Here is a 19,979-nt window from a genome sequence, read left to right on the forward strand (position 1 = left end):
ACTAAATCCACCTCTAAAAATCGGAGTGCCCCCTCAGCACCCTGGTTTAACGAAGCCCTTAGGCAGCAGAAACAAAGAAAGGCACTGGAGAAAGACTTACTCCAGTGAAGAAAAGGAAATATACAAAAAAGAACTCACTTGCTACAAATCCTTAATTCTGCATGCAAAAAGCAGCTATTTCTTCTCCCAAATTGAGCAAGCCAAAAACTCCAATAAGCAACTCTACCAGGTTGTATCTAAATTGTCACACCTACCCTCTCAATATACACCATTTTTTCCGACAAAATTGACAATGATTCCCCTCCCATTCCTACTACGAAGACCAACCCAACTTTTTTGCAGTTTCACAACACTAATCCCACCCTTGTTGCTAATGCCATGAATGCCATCAAATCAGGCTCAGCCAAGGACCCTTGTCCACCGGCCATTCTCCTCCCAATTTCTGACATCATAGCACCTCAACTTACTAACATCTTCAATGCCATGTTCAATACCGGGATTTACCCTGCAATCTGGAAAGACACCCTCCTCAAACCCCTGTTAAAAAAAAAACATCTTGACGCGGACAACACCAACAACTACCGTCTCATAGCTAGCTTGCTATTTGCAGCTAAAATTGCAGAAAAATTGATGAATAACCAAATCTCTCAATATATTGAAGATCATTCCCTCCTTGATGACACCAAGTTTGGTTTTCGGAAACATCATAGCACGGAAACCGCCCTCATCAAAGCCATTGATGAGATAAGAACTGCCCTTGACCAAGGAGGGGCGGCTGTGCTCATCCTGTTGGACCTTACTGCGGCCTTTGACACGGTCGATCACAACATCTTGATCGACCGTGTCAACACTATAGGCATTCAAGCTAAAGCAAAAGATCTCATGGCATCCTTTTTGGCCCACCGCACCCTGATGGTCCAGCTGGGAATCTTCCAATACACACATATGGCGCTACCCTGCGGTGTCCCTCAAGGCTCATCCCTCAGCCCTACCCTATTTAATATCTATGTAACAGACTTGGCCAAGGTCATTAGGGACTGGGGGATGAGCCTAACATCCTACGCAGACGACACCCAACTGGTCCTTGCCATCAAGGATAATGGAGATAAAATTGCAGCTAATTTCCAACATGGCATGCTAGCCATCAGCAATTGGATGACCACAAACTGTCTAAAACTAAACTCCGACAAAACGGAGATCATGACATTTGGCAAGCTCACCCCCACCTGGCCTGACTCCTGGTGGCCCTCCGACTTAGGCGTGTAGAAACCTATGGCCCTCCGACTTAGGCCCCCCTCCCCTCCCAGTCACTAAAGTAAAAAACCTGGGAGTACTCATTGACGGCAAACTTACTTTCTCCGCCCATGTTAATTCTATCATTTCCTCATCCTTCTTTAAACTCAAACCCATAAAAAAGATACTCCATTTTCTTCCCCCCAATTCTGGCAAAACCCTGGTCACCGCTTTTGTGATGTCTTCTGTAGACTATTGTAATGGACTTCTTGTCAACGCCCAACACAATGTCATCAAAAAGCTACAGTCCATACAAAATGCAGCGGTCAGAATGCTCTCAGGTACCCCAAAATTCCAACCCATCGCCCAAACTATCAAAGGTTACCACTGGCTAGCAGTGAAAAATAGGATAAAATTCAAAGCCCTCTGCATTGCCTATAAAGCCTCACATAAACAGGGCCCTTGATTTCTTTTGAATCCTCTGGCATTTCATGTCCCCAAACGATCGTTACGATCTATGAATGCATCTCTCATGACGGTGCCGCGAACAAGAACGGTATCATGGGGTGACCGCAGATTCACTGTATCAACAGCCAAACTCTGGAACTCCCTTGATCGCGACATCAGGTCATCTCCTATCTTGACCACTTTCAGGAAAAAAATTAAGACTTGGTTGTTCAACCAATAGTCCCCCTTTCCCTAATCTCCTCACTCTGCTTCGTCCATAGCGCCGAGACGCCCTAGGGCATTTGTTTGCGCTCTACAAATATCATAAAAAAAAATAAACAATGTGATTTTTTTCTGAAAGGATTGAATATGCAACTTTTCACAATTCTACTAATGGACAAATAGTTCATCCAAATGGCAATGTACCCTCCTCCTTTGGATTAATATTGCCTTGGATAAGCAAGTGTTTTATGTGCTCTTCTTAGGCATGCCTTTGAGACCTACTGTTCATTAAGAATTATTAACTAGGGGGAGGAGCCAAGCAGGCATTGAAAATGGCCGCATAGTCGCTCGGCTCCGCGAGCCCTTTCGCCCCACACATCTATCCTGCCGAATATCCTGACCCACGGAGGCATACTTTGATAAAGGAAAGAAAACGAGCACCTACCGTTTGCTTCCGGAGCTCCTGCGTGCCGCCGATCCTGGGAATTATCCCCGACTGCTCTGCGGCCCACGCGATGGTGAGACCGGGGCGTTGATTAGGCGGGGCCTCCGGCCGCAGCTACAGCACCAACGGCCGTTGATGGCGGCGGGGAGCCTGCCGGTGGGGGCCGATGATATGAAGGACCGCTGCCAGCGGTGAAGACCCGATCCGCTTGTCGGGGACCCTTGAGGGGCAGTGTGGTGGCGCAGGATCGGAGGGGGCGCTTGACTCCTGCCCCCTCCCCAAATTTTGTTGCCCGGGCATAGCCAAGGATTGCCCCCGACATAGGTGGGCGACTCCCGGGGCCCTGCGGGACTTTAGCCTTTTGGTGGCTCTCCTTTCTGGACCCTGCCCCACAGTTCGTTTGCCCTGGGGACGCATCCCGCGGTGCCCTCACAGTAAGGCCTGGTCCCTGAATATGGTGAAGAGGGACGGGGCCGACTGGATTAAGATGGCGGCTGGCGCCCTTCTCCACAGTTCACGTCCAAGTTGGGCGGCTGCTGCAAGGATGGGGGCGGGATGCCCGCAACGCACGACGGAGTTCACACCCTGGGACGTGTTGGCTGCCCTAACAGTTTTGCACGAGACCATTGATTGCCATGTCCGAGACCTGGGTGCAAGGATGGACGCCATTGCTGTTTCGCCATCTATGGCGGCCACGGTCCTATTCCAAGGGTCGGCCGATGAACTTGCTGCTGTGTCCATTGAGGAGGTTTCGGATCCTCGGGGGCACCTTGGGCCACTTGAAGACCGGGCTCCCGTGCCCGCGCAGACCGTCTTGATTACTCGTATGGATGTATCCTTGGGACACATGTCCGGCTGGCGGCTGGGGGTGGAGCGCTGTTTTCCTCCTTGGGCTGGCCTGGTTGTGTTGCGGCGGTGGCCAGACTGTTTGACTCTCCTCTCCTGGATGATGTTATTATTTGCCAGCTTTGGGAGGTTCATGGGCCCGGCGTTGTTGTTGCCTGATCTTTGCTATCTATATTTAGCTAGATTTGGATTACTATGCTCTTTTATGGCTTCACCCCGTCCGGGCTCATCCATACTGTTTGGACCCTCAGGACTGTGCTTTACATTGATTAACGAGAGGATTTAGGGCGGAATTACTGCCAGACAGGGTCAGGGATGAGGTGGCTTACAATCTATCTGCTTTATTGCTGACAGACGGTGCAGTGGGTATCTCCGATCGATATTTCATTGTTCTTGTGCTCGAGATTTGTTATTCTTCCTTATGGTATTGTTTCCTTTTCGGGATTTCCAAAGTGTAGGGGTGAAGGGCGGGGCCGGGCGGCGCGATGAGGGCCCTCCTCCGCTTATTTTCTCTTCTTTTTTTCCTTTTCCCTATCTTTCTATATTTTTCGGGTTCTATTAGGGCGACAGGCACGCGGCTGGGGGGTAGGCCATGGCCTTCTGCGGGTGTGCAGGGTGGGGGGTTGCGCGATGGGTGTTAGATTAGTATTTGTTTCTATGGCCCTTTAGTCTTTCTTCTCTTTAGTGTCGTCGTCGCCCATGTTCCTTGCGGTGTGTTTGGAGTTGAGGGGCGGGGTTTAGACTTGTTACACAATGGGGTTGTGCTTCCACTTCTCCTGTTATGTATATTTTATCCCCTGATGCCCCCCCGTATTGCTACTGTTCCTGATATCCTGATTCGCACACTATCGCGGGACTGGCTGCGACTGTGCGGCACCTCTCCTTAGTTCTTTATTTGAAAATGAACCTTTTAAATCCTGATTCAAGCTGTTGTGTCCGCTTACAAACTATGTACTGTTATTTTATTATCCTGGGCTCCGAACTGTCACAACTATGCATATTGCTTGCAATGTTTTGGTTTTGTCTAGCGGCCGGCCGTGATGGTTGTAGGCCCATACCTGTAATCACATGTGCTACAAATAAAGGTTCACCAAAAAAAAAAAAAAAAAAAAAGAATTATTAACTACTTGTTCATTTTTTAGGTAACACACCTAGCTATGGCTTGGACTACCTTCTAAACAGTATCTGTAACCGGGTTATACATAGTTCAACTCTGTAAATATTTGTATTGATATTCCAGTATCGATTTGATTAAAACAGTTATTCCAGGATGAAAACCACTTGTCTGCTGAACTACATATTCTGGTAAAATTAATTTTTGCATGGCATACAATTATGAGATATCTAGAGTCAAATTCAAACATCTTGGTGTCAAACCAGCACTGCTATTGAATATTGTACTATTATATTCTAATAACATTGTACATTCATCATCTTCCCTAAAAGCTTCCACAAATGTCATGCTATGCAATGCAAATGATGTATATAATGCTTTTCCTTTTCTCTTAGCTCCCTCGTAGCTGTTAAAAGGAAACATTTATTATATTATTTAATGTAACTACAGAAATTCAAATACTTAAGGCTTTTCAAAGGAAAACACCCTTCGTAGCATCTTGAGTTTTACATGATACATTTTAATTGAAACTAAATGGAATACAGGTATGTAAAGAAAATATAATTGTAAGTGACGATTTTGTAAAAACTTTACGAACAAAAATGGAATCAAGTTCTTATTTTACCTCCAGTAATTTATAAATCTAGTGTATGATCATGGTGATCAAGCTAATGTGCTGGCTTTTCAAAATGTCTCCTTTGCTGTTAGTGGTGCCAATAGAAAAGTCAAAATTTCCATAGAGAAATCTCATTTTAAGGGGTGAAGCTGATGCAAACTGTACACCTCTTCACAATTATATTATATTTGGAAAAAAGGCATTCCCTTTAGCCTTGAAAGTTTGAGCTCATATTGAGTGGATTTGGCAAAGCCAACCAAAATTACTAAAATTTAAGGAAAGCTGTGATTGATGCCCATTGCATGGATTTACATTTGATAGACTTCTTAAAGTTACTATTTTAAAGGTTTTATGCCTCACTTTTTGAAAAACATATATGCAAAAATCCCTCAGGGGGTTATTTAGAGTTTGACAATGCGGTAAATCCTCACAAAAATAGTGGATGACTTGCCTGCTAAACTGGCTGTTCCTCTGCTCTGTCTAAAGCTTGGGAAAGTAAAATATAAATGTAAATGTGGGTGTACTTGTAAAGCGCACTGTGACTCCAAGGAGTATCCTGGCGCAGAAGACCGCTATGGAACCCGTCCTGGTTTTCCCTGTGAGATGGTCCCTTTCTGGGTATCTCCAAGGTGAAACCAGGCATCTCCGGCGTCTGTGGGGGGCCGTTGTAGAGATGAGGCAAGCTTAATGCCCAGAGTTGCCGAGTGTGTTCCCTGGTTAGAGTAGGCACCGAGGCGAGATTTATCGAGTCCGTTTGACCCTGGTCCACGACCCTGCCGCGTCGGGAATTGAACCCTGGTCCCGGGCCGTTCTCTGCTTACGGGTCTGCCGCCTCTAACCAGAGAGCCACACCACTCCACAAAAGTACCACTTTTCCGATGACAGAGCCTTAACTTTGGCCCAATAGCCCATCCCCCAAATGGACATCAGCCCATGTACATCAGAATATTCGTCCTATTTAGAGCAGTTATTCTGATGTACTACTGAAGTGTTTGGGACCACCAGGGACGTCCTTGTGGTTCCAAAAAGTAAACATGAAAAATGACCCCCACGCTCTGGAAGAAAATTTCCTGAGTGTCGGGGATCTATTTCTTTGTTTTTCATTAACAAACATCAACTTTGGAAGTCTGCTGTTAAGGTCCAAAAAAAACATTAAACGTGGCATCGACTCAAGGAAGCTTCAGTGCTATCAGCAGAACTGCAGTGGCAGCAATGTATTTAAAGGCACAATGTCTCTGGTGGTTAATCTACACATTTGGTGGGTAGGGGAGCAAAAACCTTTTCCTCTGTTGACCTCCATTGATCTGGCAGGCCATCTTGCCAATCAACAGACTCTTAATCTACCCGTTAGTCTCCATCCCAGTTCTTAAAAAAAAATTGAATAATTATTGTGTTATAGAATTAGGCAAATCACAATTACAAAATAACATGACATTGCTCCAACTACTGCTGAAATAAAAAAATTACCATAATTTAAAATATAAATAGCTGTGTTAAACTTACCAATGACATATGAAAGGATGAGGTTCCAGCCAGTTATAAAAGCCCAGAGCTCACCAACAGTTACGTATGTATATAAATACGCAGAACCTGTCTTGGGCACCCGAGCACCAAATTCAGCATAGCAGAGACCCGCCATCACTGAGGCTAGAGCTGCAATGAGAAACGATACAACAATACTGGGTCCAGAATTCGCTTTTGCCACTTCACCAGCCAGCACATAGACACCAGCACCAAGAGTGCTGCCCACTCCCAGGGCGATGAGGTCCACAGTTGACAAACAGCGGCATAATTTTGAATCCTCAAGACTGTCCAGATTTACAATTTTTCGTCGTAATAAACATCTGACAAATGTTAATGCTGGCCCACAGGGAATCATGGTGTACTCAGTAATCTGAAAATAAATACACATATTTAGAATACACATATAATATACTACACAAACATAAACATAATAATCAATCTCAATATTGTGAGTAAAAGTATTTATTAAATGTGGTTGCGTGAGAGTGGTCAAACTATGCATGTATGTGCATGTGTGTCTGGGGGGGTGGTGTGTGCAAACAAAACAGGTGATGGACCGAATGTGGATCAATGTCAACATTCACCCCAGTCCAAAGATCTGGGCCCAAATCCATCGTTTTTTGCACTCCACACCACCCCGGGGTGGTGTGTGCGACAATCAACATTAATGTTGTTCATTGTTTGGTGTTAGGGCCCGATTTAAAACTTGGCGGTCAGGCCGTCTTCTGCCATGGTGATGCAGTAAATTATTCTGTCCCTGTGGTGGAGGTCTTGACAACCAACTTTTAAAATATCAGTTACGGATATTTTAAGCATTGACGGTTGCCACCGTCAAGGTGGTTCCTGTCAATGTATTGTAACGTAGTCAGACAGAGAAGTGGGATTTTGTTTTTGAATATAAAAAAAAATTCCCCCTCGCCATAGGTGTTATATCCCCTAGCGAGGGTAGCTTTTTGCAGTTTTCACTGCCCCTTACCACCAGGATTTTCCTGACGGTGACAGATAGTGAAAACTGACCTGTATATCTGCCCAACTAAATTAGGTAGGCATGCATAGAGGTCCACATCTGACAGCCCTTACTTCGTTGGGCCAACGGAGGAGTGCAAACACAGTAGAGATGCAGTAGTCTTTATCGTTGTTACACATAAGGTCCGCCTGCATTTCAATCAGGCAGGCAGACTGTTATGTTGGTGGAAAGGCTACTCTGTCGCCATTTCAATGGAATACCCCTTCCTCCAACATATACATTGGCATACAATTGTATTGAAACACTTTAAACATACAGAACAGATCACATTTTTGACTGAGTCAATCCTCCAAAATAACAGCAAATCATGTTAAAATTACACTTACCCCAATGTTCTTTCAAAAACGACATCATAAGTTCTTCAACAATAATGAACAAGTGAATTGCATGCATTTTGTATAAAAAGGATCAGGCAAGAAACTGGATTATTTGCGAAATCTATAAAACATTCCTGGCAATCAAAGTAACAATATGTGACAGAGAGACAGCGAATCGCTGTCCAGGAGAAACAGCCTTTACAGCAAGGGCATTACAACAACGCAATGCCTTTACCAGCACCCATTACCACACAATGCTTGTATCATACATTTCCTTTACAATGGAAGCCCTTACCATGAACATGCCTTTGTAAAGCAAGCCTTAACATTGAACGGTGAATATACATAAGCTAAGTGTGTGTATATAAATATCTATATAAGTATATTTAGGGGTTAAGGATTGGTAGGTGTATTGGTTAGTAAGAGTGTTTTTAAGGTTTAGGAATGAGTAGGGGTATTGTGTGGTAAAGGTGTTTTTAAGGGTTAAGGGGTGGGTAAGGGCACTGGGTGGTAAGGGCGTGGTTAGAGTATAGGGGTGGGTAAGGTTATTAGATGGTAAGCATGTTTTTAGGGTTTAGGGGTGAATAATGGTATATATAGGGTGTAAAAGGTCTTTTTAAAGCAGCTCGGCAGGGTCCCCCACAGTTATCCACAGCACAGAGAGAGTCCACAGCACGGCAATTTTCTTTAAGGTATTTTTTATTTTTTCCTCTAACACCATGTGCAAAGCAAAATGGACGGTTGACGCGTTTCAACAGATACCTTCAACTGGACCATATATATACATATATATATATATATATATGTGTGTGTGTTTCACCTTATTACCTACTGCTGGTCGCCAGCTAGGACCTAGTTTCCATACGAAATGTGTTTTTAGTTGTGCTAATAACTTTTGTCGAGTAAATATCAAAAAAGGTAAGGAGGCCCCCTCTCTTAGTTTGTGGGACCAGGGGAGATAAGTAGAAAAACAAGGGATATCCCGTAATCAAGCAAATGAGCTATCTTATCAACTAAAGCAGTTATTAATACAAAACAGTGCGAATCAGATCATCACACAAAAACAAACCAATATTGATGTACTAATTCTGAGAGAGGCAAGGTAGAACTAAATATAGTTATGAAACAGAACATATGCATAGGACCAATATACTAGCTCCAAAGTGGACCAACAGACTGTCCTCAGCCAGATAAAATTCGTAAATATTTATTACGTACATCTGTTTAGAGGCAGTATTGGAATTTATAATGTGTTTAAAAACATGTTATCAACATATATATGTACAAATCACAAAATTTAATATAGCCTTATAGCCCGCCGTAGAGGGCTATACCGGCTATTAAAGGCCATCTCCAGCCTTAAAGGCCCCGAGCCGAAGGCAAGGGCCATTAACAAGGGAGAGGAACTTTAATAGCGGTATAGCCCATCTACCAAGGTCTATAAGGCTATTAGAACATTCTGTCACTAGAGGACAGAATGTTCTAACAAAAAAACAAAGCCTTTTGGAAGCGTGAGGGGATTGGAATCCCCTCAGGCTCCCTAAAGCCTTTGTTCACAGCCATAGCTGTGAACAAAGAAACATTGGAATTTTGGAGCTCCAGGCTTATACCAGCCATTATAAGCCCAGAGCACTCCATTGTTTTCAATGGAGCTCCCAACAATAATCAATAGCATAATACACAATTGCACAAATACAAAATTATTTAAAAAAATTTAAAAACAAGAATCAGGAACAAACAAGTGTTGACGCGGCGTTTCGTTTTTTTGTGAATACAAACACCTTCTTCAGGACAGATTCTAGGTTTAGAAAAAACACAAAATTACCAAATTTTAATTGGTCACAGAGCTTCATTTTTTTGTTGACACATTTTAATTAACATTATTTAAAACAACATGTTTCTTTACCAGGACTTAACACTATATCTAAAATCCTTTTACATCAATTAACAATCAACCTACATTATGTTCAGTACCTTCGAATGCCTCTCTCTCTCTATACTTATGTCTGACTCAAGGAAGGTTCCTTGGTCTGCATAAAGCAATATCCCTTCTAATGTATTAGTCCTGTTTCTGACCTAATACGTACCTCAATGTTAAAATCAAAATATATCAGACTCAGTCGTGTACTGGAGTCGTTACGCTACTTCCGAATCTCTGTCTGGGTAAATCGGTCTGTTTGGCGTGTATACCATTGATTTAAGGAACTGTAAAGTATTTTAAAAAATTGTTCTAAAAAATACAACCTAATTTGCTTGTGTATCTAAATTGCATATGCCAATTCATTCTGAGTCAATTAATCTTTACCTTTGAAAAGTTCGTACCAGATATACTGGCTGTCCGGGGGAGCCACCGATACAAAAGAAATTGTTCTCAATTTAATTTCTAGAAAAGGGAAAATGACATCATGTATGAATATGCCTACAAAGGGGGGGAGGATGTTGGGGGTTAGCATAGATCACCACTCACCATAAGTACGATGTAGAAATTGCTGCCACAGCAAAAGAAGGCCTTTGGTGGCAGCGATTTCTACATCGTACTTATGGTGAGTGGTGATCTATGCTAACCACCAACATCCCCCCCCTTTGTAGGCATATTCATATATGATGTCATTATTCCTTTTCTAGAAATTCAATTGAGAAAAATTTCAAGTGTATTGCGGGTGCGCGAGTTATAGTTAGCTGAACTAACTATAATGGGGCAATTTCTATGGTTTTGTACGAGAGAAATGTCCAACTAACTATAACGTCCCTGAAACCTATGCTTTTTTCAATGAATTTCAAAGATTTTTTAAATGCTAATTTTTAACTATAAGTAACTGACCTGAAACCTATGGTTTTTTCAGTGAATTTCAAAGGTTTTATAAATGCTAATTTTGAATTATAATGTTCATTAAACCTATGTTTTCTTCCAGTAATTTAGAAAAATAATTGTGATATTTTGTAACTTTAATATCCTAAAAATAGTTTTTGTAATTTTTTTCAGTGAATTTCTAAGGTTTTTTAAATGCTAATCTCTAACTGTAAAGTGCCTGAAACTTATGTTTTTTTCATATATATGCATATGTATATATATATATATATATATATCCACTCCATTTTCTCCTTAGTACCACCGTGCACATACAGGATCACAAACTCAAACTTTTGCTGATGCCAGAAATCATTTTTATTTAATTCAAAGTGCATATATATATAGACCTAGCATCATTGTCGTGAGTCTCCCTTCCATTTTGACTGATTGCCTCCTCTGTTTTGATATGTTTTTGCTGGTTTTATGCTTTGGGCACTGTGCCACTGCTATTCAGTGCCACAGTGCAAGTGCTCCCTATGTTAAATTAATGTACTAATTGGTGATTCCATGATTGGGTCATTTGATTTACCTGTCAGCCCCTTGTACAGTGCACCATGTGTACCCAGGGCTTGTAAATCAGATGCTGCTGGTAGGCTTGCTGCACTGGTTGTGCCACCCACTGAAGCAGCTTGTAAAGTGTCTCTCAAGCCTGCCATTGCAAGGCCTGTGTGCAGTCTAGCACTGCCATGTCAACTTGGCAAGTGCACCCACTTGCCAGTCCCTACACCTTCCCTTTGCTTCATATTAGACACCCCTATGGTAGTCCCAAGGGCAGGGTGCATTGTAAGTATAAGGTAGAAAATGATGTGGTGTGTGTAGCATGTCCTAATAGTGAATTACAGCCATTTTCGTTTTCCACTATTCAGGGCTACCTGTTCTCCATAGGCTAGAATGGGCAGTTAGATTATTACATTCTTATAATCCTAACTGATTCAGGGAACATGGTAGGAATTCGAATTTAGTATGCCTGAACTTAGAATAATAAAATACATGTTTTAGTAAAGTTGGTTTTAATATTCTGTGTTTGAAAATACCACTTTTAGAAAGTAGGTATTTTCTTGCCTAACTGTCCAGGCCTGCCTCTGCTAGGTTGTGTATTCCTTTTCCGGGTATGCGAGTGACAGGGCAGGGGATTCCAGGAGCCAGGCTGGGGCAGCCCGGTGGTGAATAGAGAGATCTGCATCTAGATGGGAGGGAGGAGTTGCACCTGGGACCTGAATAGGGCTGGGCCTTCCCTCTACAATGCTGGCTCCACCTCCTGTGGCTTGTCTGATGTCTCTGTCCTGCACTGTGAAAGGAGAGAAGGAATCTTGTCAACAAAGTGCTACAGAGCTGTATCTTCCTTCCCATGTACTGGCTCCACCTCCTGTGGGGCGTCTGATGTCTCTGCCTTGCACAGTGAATGGAAGGAAGGAGTAATGTAAACAAAGTGCTCAGGAACTGGTTTGGACTCTGCAGAGGCCTCTCTGCCTTCAGAGAACAAACGATTTTGGGGTATAAATATTGGGACCCTGATCGCAAGAAATTAGATCACTTCTGGAACAAGAAACCTTTTGCAAAGGAGAAGAACCAAGGAAACTGCAGGAGTTTAACTGCCCCTCCGCCAGTGTGCTGTTTGCTGGGTTGACCTGCAGTGGTTGCTTCATTGCCAAGGAAAGGAGAAGGAACTTTCTAAGGACTTTCATCATCTTCAGAATATTCTCCAAGGGCTTGAACTGTGCTTGCTTCCTGCTGAAGTCTCAGGGACAAAAGACTTCATCTCCAGCTCCCCTCTGAATTTCCTTGCTGGGAATTCTCAACTCCAGACATTTGCGTGTCACTGGGAGCTGGGAGCTGGAAGCGCAACGCATCGAGAAGAAGCGTGTCGATGCCGCAGCTGAAATTGCCGCATCGCTGGAGAAGTGAACCTTTGCCGCATCTCCCCGGAAGCGTGTGTTTATCAAAGCTGCTTGCTGTTGCATCACCGGAGAAGCGTGAAGCCATCGTGAGAGTTGCCATTGCATCACCGGAGAAGCGTGTCGCAGGGCCTGTCGCGGCTCCAAAGTTCGGAGTCGTTGCAAGGCTGCCAGGGCGTCTACGCATCGTCATCGCATCAAGGGCGCCATCTTCTTGCATCGCAACCGGATCATCGCATCGCATCAAGGTGCCATCTTGCGCACCGCAACGGGCCCGCAGGCCGAGAATCTACACATCACCTCCGCACCGGTAAGGATTACGACGCATCCCCTACTCTGCACAAGCATTGAGGCATAACGCATCATCTCCCCCGGATCATAGAACCAACGCATTTCCCCTTTTGCGAGCCTTTTGTTTACTTTGCGTTACGCATCCAGGTATTTTGTTGAGAACTTTGTAGAATCTATCATCAACTTGAACTAAGTAACTTTGATCTTCTTTTAAGCAACCTTAAGTGTAGTATTGTGGATTTTTGTCGTTTGTGGTCTTGTGTTTAAGTCTATATAAAGAAATACTTATTTTTATAAAACCTGTGTTGCGTCCATCTGCAGTGTTTTCACTGTATTACTGTGTATATTCACAAATGTTTAACACACTGCCTCTGAGATAAGCCTGTCTGCTCATGCCAAGCTACCATGGGGGGGAGCAGGGGGTCTTAAGGAGTGTAATCCCCTTATCCTGACTTAGAAGTAAGGTTCCCTATTTGGACAAAGGTGAATACCATTGCCAACTAGAGACCTCCAGATCTAACAATATCTATATCTATCTATCTATATATGAATATGTGTATATATATATATATATATACACACACACACATGCCTTGCATTGTAAAGTCATGCGTGATAAAGTTTTGCGTTTCAAAGGCAATGCATGGTAATGAATGCACACTAAAGGCATGTGTTGTAAACGTATGTATTGTTAATTCATTGTCAAGCGGTCTCCCACTCGAAACCGCGCTGCAGGAGCGACGATAATCCCCTCTCTCTACCCCCGCACAGACTGCAGGCCACGAAGGAAAACCAATGCACTCTACAGCCTGGGCCAGGAGAGAGGGAAGGGTAAAAAATAACAACCCCAGGGAAAGGGGAGGTGAAGCAGGCTTGTAGACCCAGGGATTCTCCTGACAGCTCTCTTTAACCTCGAGAGTATACACGGAACCTCGCACCCCAATAAAAGCTTTAACAGGACCGCATAGGAGACCCCGTTCTTCTTATGCAATGCGGAAGTCTTCAAGAAGAAACGCCCATCCGGGTTTGTTTTCTTTACAGAGTGCTTCACCTTTCTTTTTCGGGGAAAAAGTCCTTGGACTGAAAAAACCCCGTTCTGAATTCAAGGAGTGTAAAACAAAATCCCCACTTCCCGACAGCTAGAAAAAACCCGTGGCCACGTAGTGCAAAAACAAAAAATAAAACGTCAGCGTTCAGCTGGTTCGTTTCCTGAATCCAAAAGTCTCTCACAAAAACGCCTGTAAGTCAAAAAGCTCCCGAAAAGGATAGCACCGGCTAGGATGCAATACTCGTGCGCAGCCGCGCACTTGATTCCAATCACCAGATCTCCGTCCGGAAATCCCAAACACGTCCTTCCAGGTCAGAGTGAAGCCTCACTCTGACAAACACCCGAATAGTCAGGAATAGCAATGAACACGAACTCAGCCACACGATCAGGTACTAGGATCCCCATTAGACAACTGACCGGAAACAAAACCAAGCACTGAAAGACCGGTCCCACGGCCTTAAAAGCGATCACATGGGAGGGAAAGGGGAGGGGTGTACCTTTGAACATGTGCACAGAGAGAGGACTGAGCGCCGTAAATCCTAAATCCCAACAGTACCTCCCCGCAAAGGCCTCCCTACCGGACGGGGCTTGGAAGGGTTACGTAGATGGAAAAGTCTTACCAATCTAGGAGCATGCACCCCACTAGCAGCCTCCCATGTTCGATCCTCCGGGGGATATCCCTTCCAGTCTATCAGATACATCAGCTTCCCATTCCTCCTCCTGGAATCCAAGATTGCACTGACCTCAAACTCCTCTTCCTCACCTATCAACACAGGGGGAGGAGGGGGCAAAACCTGAGAGGTAACTACATAGGGTTTCAGAAGGGAGGTGTGAAAAACAGGATGGATCCCATACTCATCAGGTAACCCCAACTTCATTGCTACTGGATTGATTATCTTGAGTATAGGAAATGGACCCACAAACCTCGGCTGCAATTTACGTGACCCCCCTAATCTCAGGTTCTTGGTGGAAAGCCACACCTTATCTCCCACCCGATAGGAAGGCGCCGGGACCCTGTGTTTATCTGCCTGCTTCTTCATGTCAACCTTTGCCTTTTCTAGATGTTCCAATGTCGTATTCCAAATCTGAACCAAAGACAGTCCTAAGGCAGTTACCGCCGGTACCTGGCCCGAGGGCTGAAAGGGAATCGCTCGTGGATGAAACCCCATGGAACAAAAGAAAGGGGTCATTCCCACCGCTGAATGCACACTGTTGTTATAGGCGAATTCAGCCAGCGGGAGAGCCACCACCCAACTACAAGCTAAAGATGTACCCAGACACCTCAAATACTGCTCCATGGTCTGATTGGTGCGTTCCGTCTGTCCATCCGACTGAGGATGATATGCGGAGGACAGACATACCTTCATCTTTAAGGCCGCACACAATTCCCTCCAAAAATGAGAGACAAACTGAGCCCCCCTATCGGAAACAATGGCCAGGGGCAAGCCATGCAGGCGTACCACGGAAGACAAAAAGATCGTGGCCAATTCTCCTGCCGTAGGCAACTTGGCCAAGGGAATAAAATGTGCCATTTTAGTGAAGGAATCCACTACAACGAGGATGGTGGTAAACCCAGACTCCAGAGGCAGATCTGTCACAAAATCCATACTTATGGTTTGCCAGGGAGCCCGAGGGACAGGGAGAGGATGCAGCAATCCAGAGGGTTTATCATGTGTTGGTTTATTCACGGCACACACAGGACAGGCCTTTACGTACGACTGCACGTCACTTGCCACGGAATTCCACCAGAACCACCTCAAACAGAATTCCATGGTCTTGGTGGAACCAGGATGCCCAACCAGGGAAGAAGAATGACACCATTCCAATACCATGTCCCTGAGTTTAGGGGGAATAAACAGTTTGTCCTCATGATACAGCAACCCAGTTCTTAAGGACATCAAGGGTTGAGACATCCAAGGGGTAAGATCAATCTTTGCCAGTTCTGCTCGGACCAAGTCATTAAAGTCATCAATGGAAACGCTACCTACTATTCTCTCAGGGGCTATAAAGGTACACTTCACGTTCTCACTGGGCAGGCCTAGATGTTTCACATGGATACGGGACAATGCATCTGACTTCACCTGCTGCGCAGCAGGCCTGTAAGTAATGATAAAGTCGTACTCATTAAAAAATGAGACCCACCTCATCTGCCTAGGGGTTAAGGCGCGCGCTGACCTGAAGAATTCTAAGTTTTTATGGTCAGTGAAGATGGTGATCGGATGCCGAGCGCCCCATAAATAATGGCGCCACTCCTCAAAGGACAACTTAATGGCCAGCAATTCACGCTCCGCCACGGTGTAATTCCTCTCGGCGGGCAGCAAGGTCTTGGAAAAAAAGGCGATCGGATGCATCTCTCCGTTCTCCGCATTCCTCTGAGACAACACCCCCCCTACAGCACACAAGGAAGCATCAGCCTCCACAAAGAAAGGCAATGAAGGGTCAGGATGAACCAAAACAGGTGCCGTAGTGAACCTCTCAATTAACAGATTCACAGAGGCTTGAGCATGGTCTGACCACACAAAGGGCACCCCTTTCCGTAGCAATACTGTCATGGGAGCTATAATCTCGGAAAAGTGCGAAATAAACCGCCGATAGAAATTAGCGAATCCAAGTAAAACTTGGATATCTCTCACACACGTCGGCGCTGGCCAAGAAGTGATAGCTTCTATTTTCTTGGGATCCATCATGATCCCCTTTTCGGAAATCACAAATCCCAAGAACTCCACCCTAGGTGTGTGAAAGCTACACTTTTCCAATCTAACATACAGCTGATGTTCCTTTAGGCGCTGCAGGACCTGCCCTACATGGACGACGTGTTCCTCAACTGTGGTGGAAAACACGAGGATATCGTCAATGTAGACTATGACGCTCAAATCCAAATATTCCCTCAATACCTCGTTAATGAAAAACTGAAAAGCAGCCGGAGCGTTACAGAGCCCAAAGGGCATCACGCAATACTCGTAAAGGCCGAATTTGGTCCGGAAGGCAGTTTTCCATTCATCGCCTTCACGGACGCGGATGAGATGGTACGCACCCCGGAGATCTAACTTGGTGAAAACCGTTGCATGCTTCAGTTGATCAAGCAACACAGGTATTAAGGGAAGAGGGTACTTGTTCTTAATCGTACCCTTATTGAGCGCTCTATAATCTACACAAGCCCGAAGTCCACCTTCCTTCTTCGGAATAAAGAAGATAGCCGATGACACTGGCGAGGAAGAGGGACGTATAAACCCTTTCTCCAACATCTCCTCTATATACCCCTTCAAGTGTAGTTCCTCAGGGCCCGATAAAGCATAGACACGACTACAAGGAAGCGTAGCCCCTGGCATCAAATCAATCCGGCAATCAAATGACCGGTGAGGGGGCAGTTCTCTAGCTTTCCCTTTATCGAATACATCGCTAAAGACCGAATAGGATTCAGGGACTCTCAACTCATCACCCATCTCCCCGGAACTAGCAGCGCAAGACAAGGGAGTTACCCAATCGGTTGCTACCTTGTAACAATTTTGCAAACAGTGAGCAGAATCAAGGGTCACTGTTCTTCTTATCCAGTCTATTTTAGGATTATGGGTCTGCAACCACGGTACTCCCAGAACCACACCGAAGGACGGGGCATCGATCAAATCAAATCCGATTTCCTCCGAATGACCATTGTCTCCCACCATACAGAGGGGTTCAGTCTGACGGGTGATTGTACCCGATGACAACTCCGTCCCATCGATAGCCCTAACAGGTTCAGGTTGCTCCTTGTAAACCCAGGGAACTCCAATTCTCTCTGCCAACTTGATATCCATAAAGTTCCCCGTGGCCCCGGAGTCCAACAGAGCAGATACTGGAGCCCGATGATTGTATGAAATCACCAAACAGACAGTGATAGTAAAATGTCGGGGGACCCTCTTCACTATGCCAGGTATTTGATACGGAGTACAAGGAACCACAGAGTCCACATGCCGATCGTCACGATGCACACAAGCCACCGCCTTACGTGGAGGTTCTTTAGAAGGCTTCACAGGACAATCTCGGGCATAATGGCCCGCCTGGCCACAATACAAACAAAGGTTGTTAGATCTACGCCTTTCCTTTTCCACCAAGGGCAACGGGCCTCTAATACCACCTATCTCCATCGGTTCGGGGGTCGACTTCAAATCACCCCCCACTCCCCGTGACTCACTCCGCAAAGACAGGGGGCGAGGCAGAAAGGGTCTAGGTCTTTCTCCCTTCCTTTCCATCAACCTGTGATTTAACTTCACTACCAAATCAATGAACTCAGTACAATCCGAAGGAGGATTAACCACCTGAGAAACCACATCCTTTAGCTCCTCACATAATCCTTGATAGAATATGGAGGTACGTTTATCCACAGGCCAATGGGTTTCCGACACTAATCTATTGAAGGTAGATATATACGTAAGAAGTTCTTGTTTGCCCTGCCGTAAAGCCATTAATTCTGCGTCACTGGCCTGCATAAACGCATGTTTGGCAAACAAAGCATGCATCATGTCCTTAAACGTATCGTAATTAGTCAATGCAGGATCATTGTTCTCCACCAAAGGCACGGCCCACGTAGCCGCAGTCCCGGCTAAATAAGAGATCACAAACGCCACTTTAGCGGAGTCATTAGGGAAAGCTGCGGGTTTACATAAAAAATGTAGATGGCATTGATTCATAAACACCGCGAACTTATTCGAGTCACCAAAGAAACGTTCAGGAACCGCCAAAGGGACAGGAGTAGGGGTGTGAACATTCACTGTCATGGGAGCGGGGCTGGAGCTAGTTCCCCTCTCGAACTGAAAAGTGGCCGGGTGTATAACAGGTTTTCCTGCTCCCCAACTCCCCTGATCACGGGACCTAGCTACATCCAATTCCCTACGTAATCCCTGATTCTCATGTTTCACCTCCTGCAATTGTGTTTGTAAGGCCGTGATGGCCCCCATCAACTCCTGCATAGAGGGAACCCTCTCTTCCTGCGCCTTGTCCTCATTCTTATCTACGTCCATCCTCGCTCGGGCAGCGCAACTATTCGTGGGCTTGGTTTTTTGTCAAGCGGTCTCCCACTCGAAACCGCGCTGCAGGAGCGACGATAATCCCCTCTCTCTACCCCCGCACAGACTGCAGGCCACGAAGGAAAACCAATGCACTCTACAGCCTGGGCCAGGAGAGAGGGAAGGGTAAAAAATAACAACCCCAGGGAAAGGGGAGGTGAAGCAGGCTTGTAGACCCAGGGATTCTCCTGACAGCTCTCTTTAACCTCGAGAGTATACACGGAACCTCGCACCCCAATAAAAGCTTTAACAGGACCGCATAGGAGACCCCGTTCTTCTTATGCAATGCGGAAGTCTTCAAGAAGAAACGCCCATCCGGGTTTGTTTTCTTTACAGAGTGCTTCACCTTTCTTTTTCGGGGAAAAAGTCCTTGGACTGAAAAAACCCCGTTCTGAATTCAAGGAGTGTAAAACAAAATCCCCACTTCCCGACAGCTAGAAAAAACCCGTGGCCACGTAGTGCAAAAACAAAAAATAAAACGTCAGCGTTCAGCTGGTTCGTTTCCTGAATCCAAAAGTCTCTCACAAAAACGCCTGTAAGTCAAAAAGCTCCCGAAAAGGATAGCACCGGCTAGGATGCAATACTCGTGCGCAGCCGCGCACTTGATTCCAATCACCAGATCTCCGTCCGGAAATCCCAAACACGTCCTTCCAGGTCAGAGTGAAGCCTCACTCTGACAAACACCCGAATAGTCAGGAATAGCAATGAACACGAACTCAGCCACACGATCAGGTACTAGGATCCCCATTAGACAACTGACCGGAAACAAAACCAAGCACTGAAAGACCGGTCCCACGGCCTTAAAAGCGATCACATGGGAGGGAAAGGGGAGGGGTGTACCTTTGAACATGTGCACAGAGAGAGGACTGAGCGCCGTAAATCCTAAATCCCAACATTCATACAACCACGTCTAAAGCGTTATCCGCTCCACAACAAAAAAATCCAGGTAACCTAAAGTGACTCAAGGGAGTGAGCCTAATAGTTACAATGAAGGTCAATGGTACTCTGTTTCCTTTCAAAAGTCAGGAGTGATCTCATACTTTGATATTCACATAACACCC

At 45.1% G+C, this 19,979-nt stretch overlaps 1 protein-coding gene across 2 annotated transcripts in view; it reads right to left on the minus strand.

Moving 5' to 3' along the window:
- Positions 1-19,979, minus strand: part of SLC7A2 (solute carrier family 7 member 2) — a 511,922-nt gene that overhangs the window by 160,194 nt on the left and 331,749 nt on the right. For both annotated transcript variants that reach the window (XM_086962584.1, XM_086962583.1), the window contains exon 2: positions 6,427-6,817. In XM_086962584.1, coding sequence (XP_086818710.1) covers positions 6,427-6,802 — 376 coding nt within the window. In that variant the 5' untranslated portion in view covers positions 6,803-6,817. The remainder of the gene's footprint in view (positions 1-6,426; positions 6,818-19,979) is intronic.

Source organism: Lissotriton vulgaris, chromosome 3_1 (genome assembly GCF_964263255.1).
Source record: "Lissotriton vulgaris chromosome 3_1, aLisVul1.2, whole genome shotgun sequence".
In the NCBI taxonomy this organism is placed as follows: domain Eukaryota; kingdom Metazoa; phylum Chordata; class Amphibia; order Caudata; family Salamandridae; genus Lissotriton; species Lissotriton vulgaris.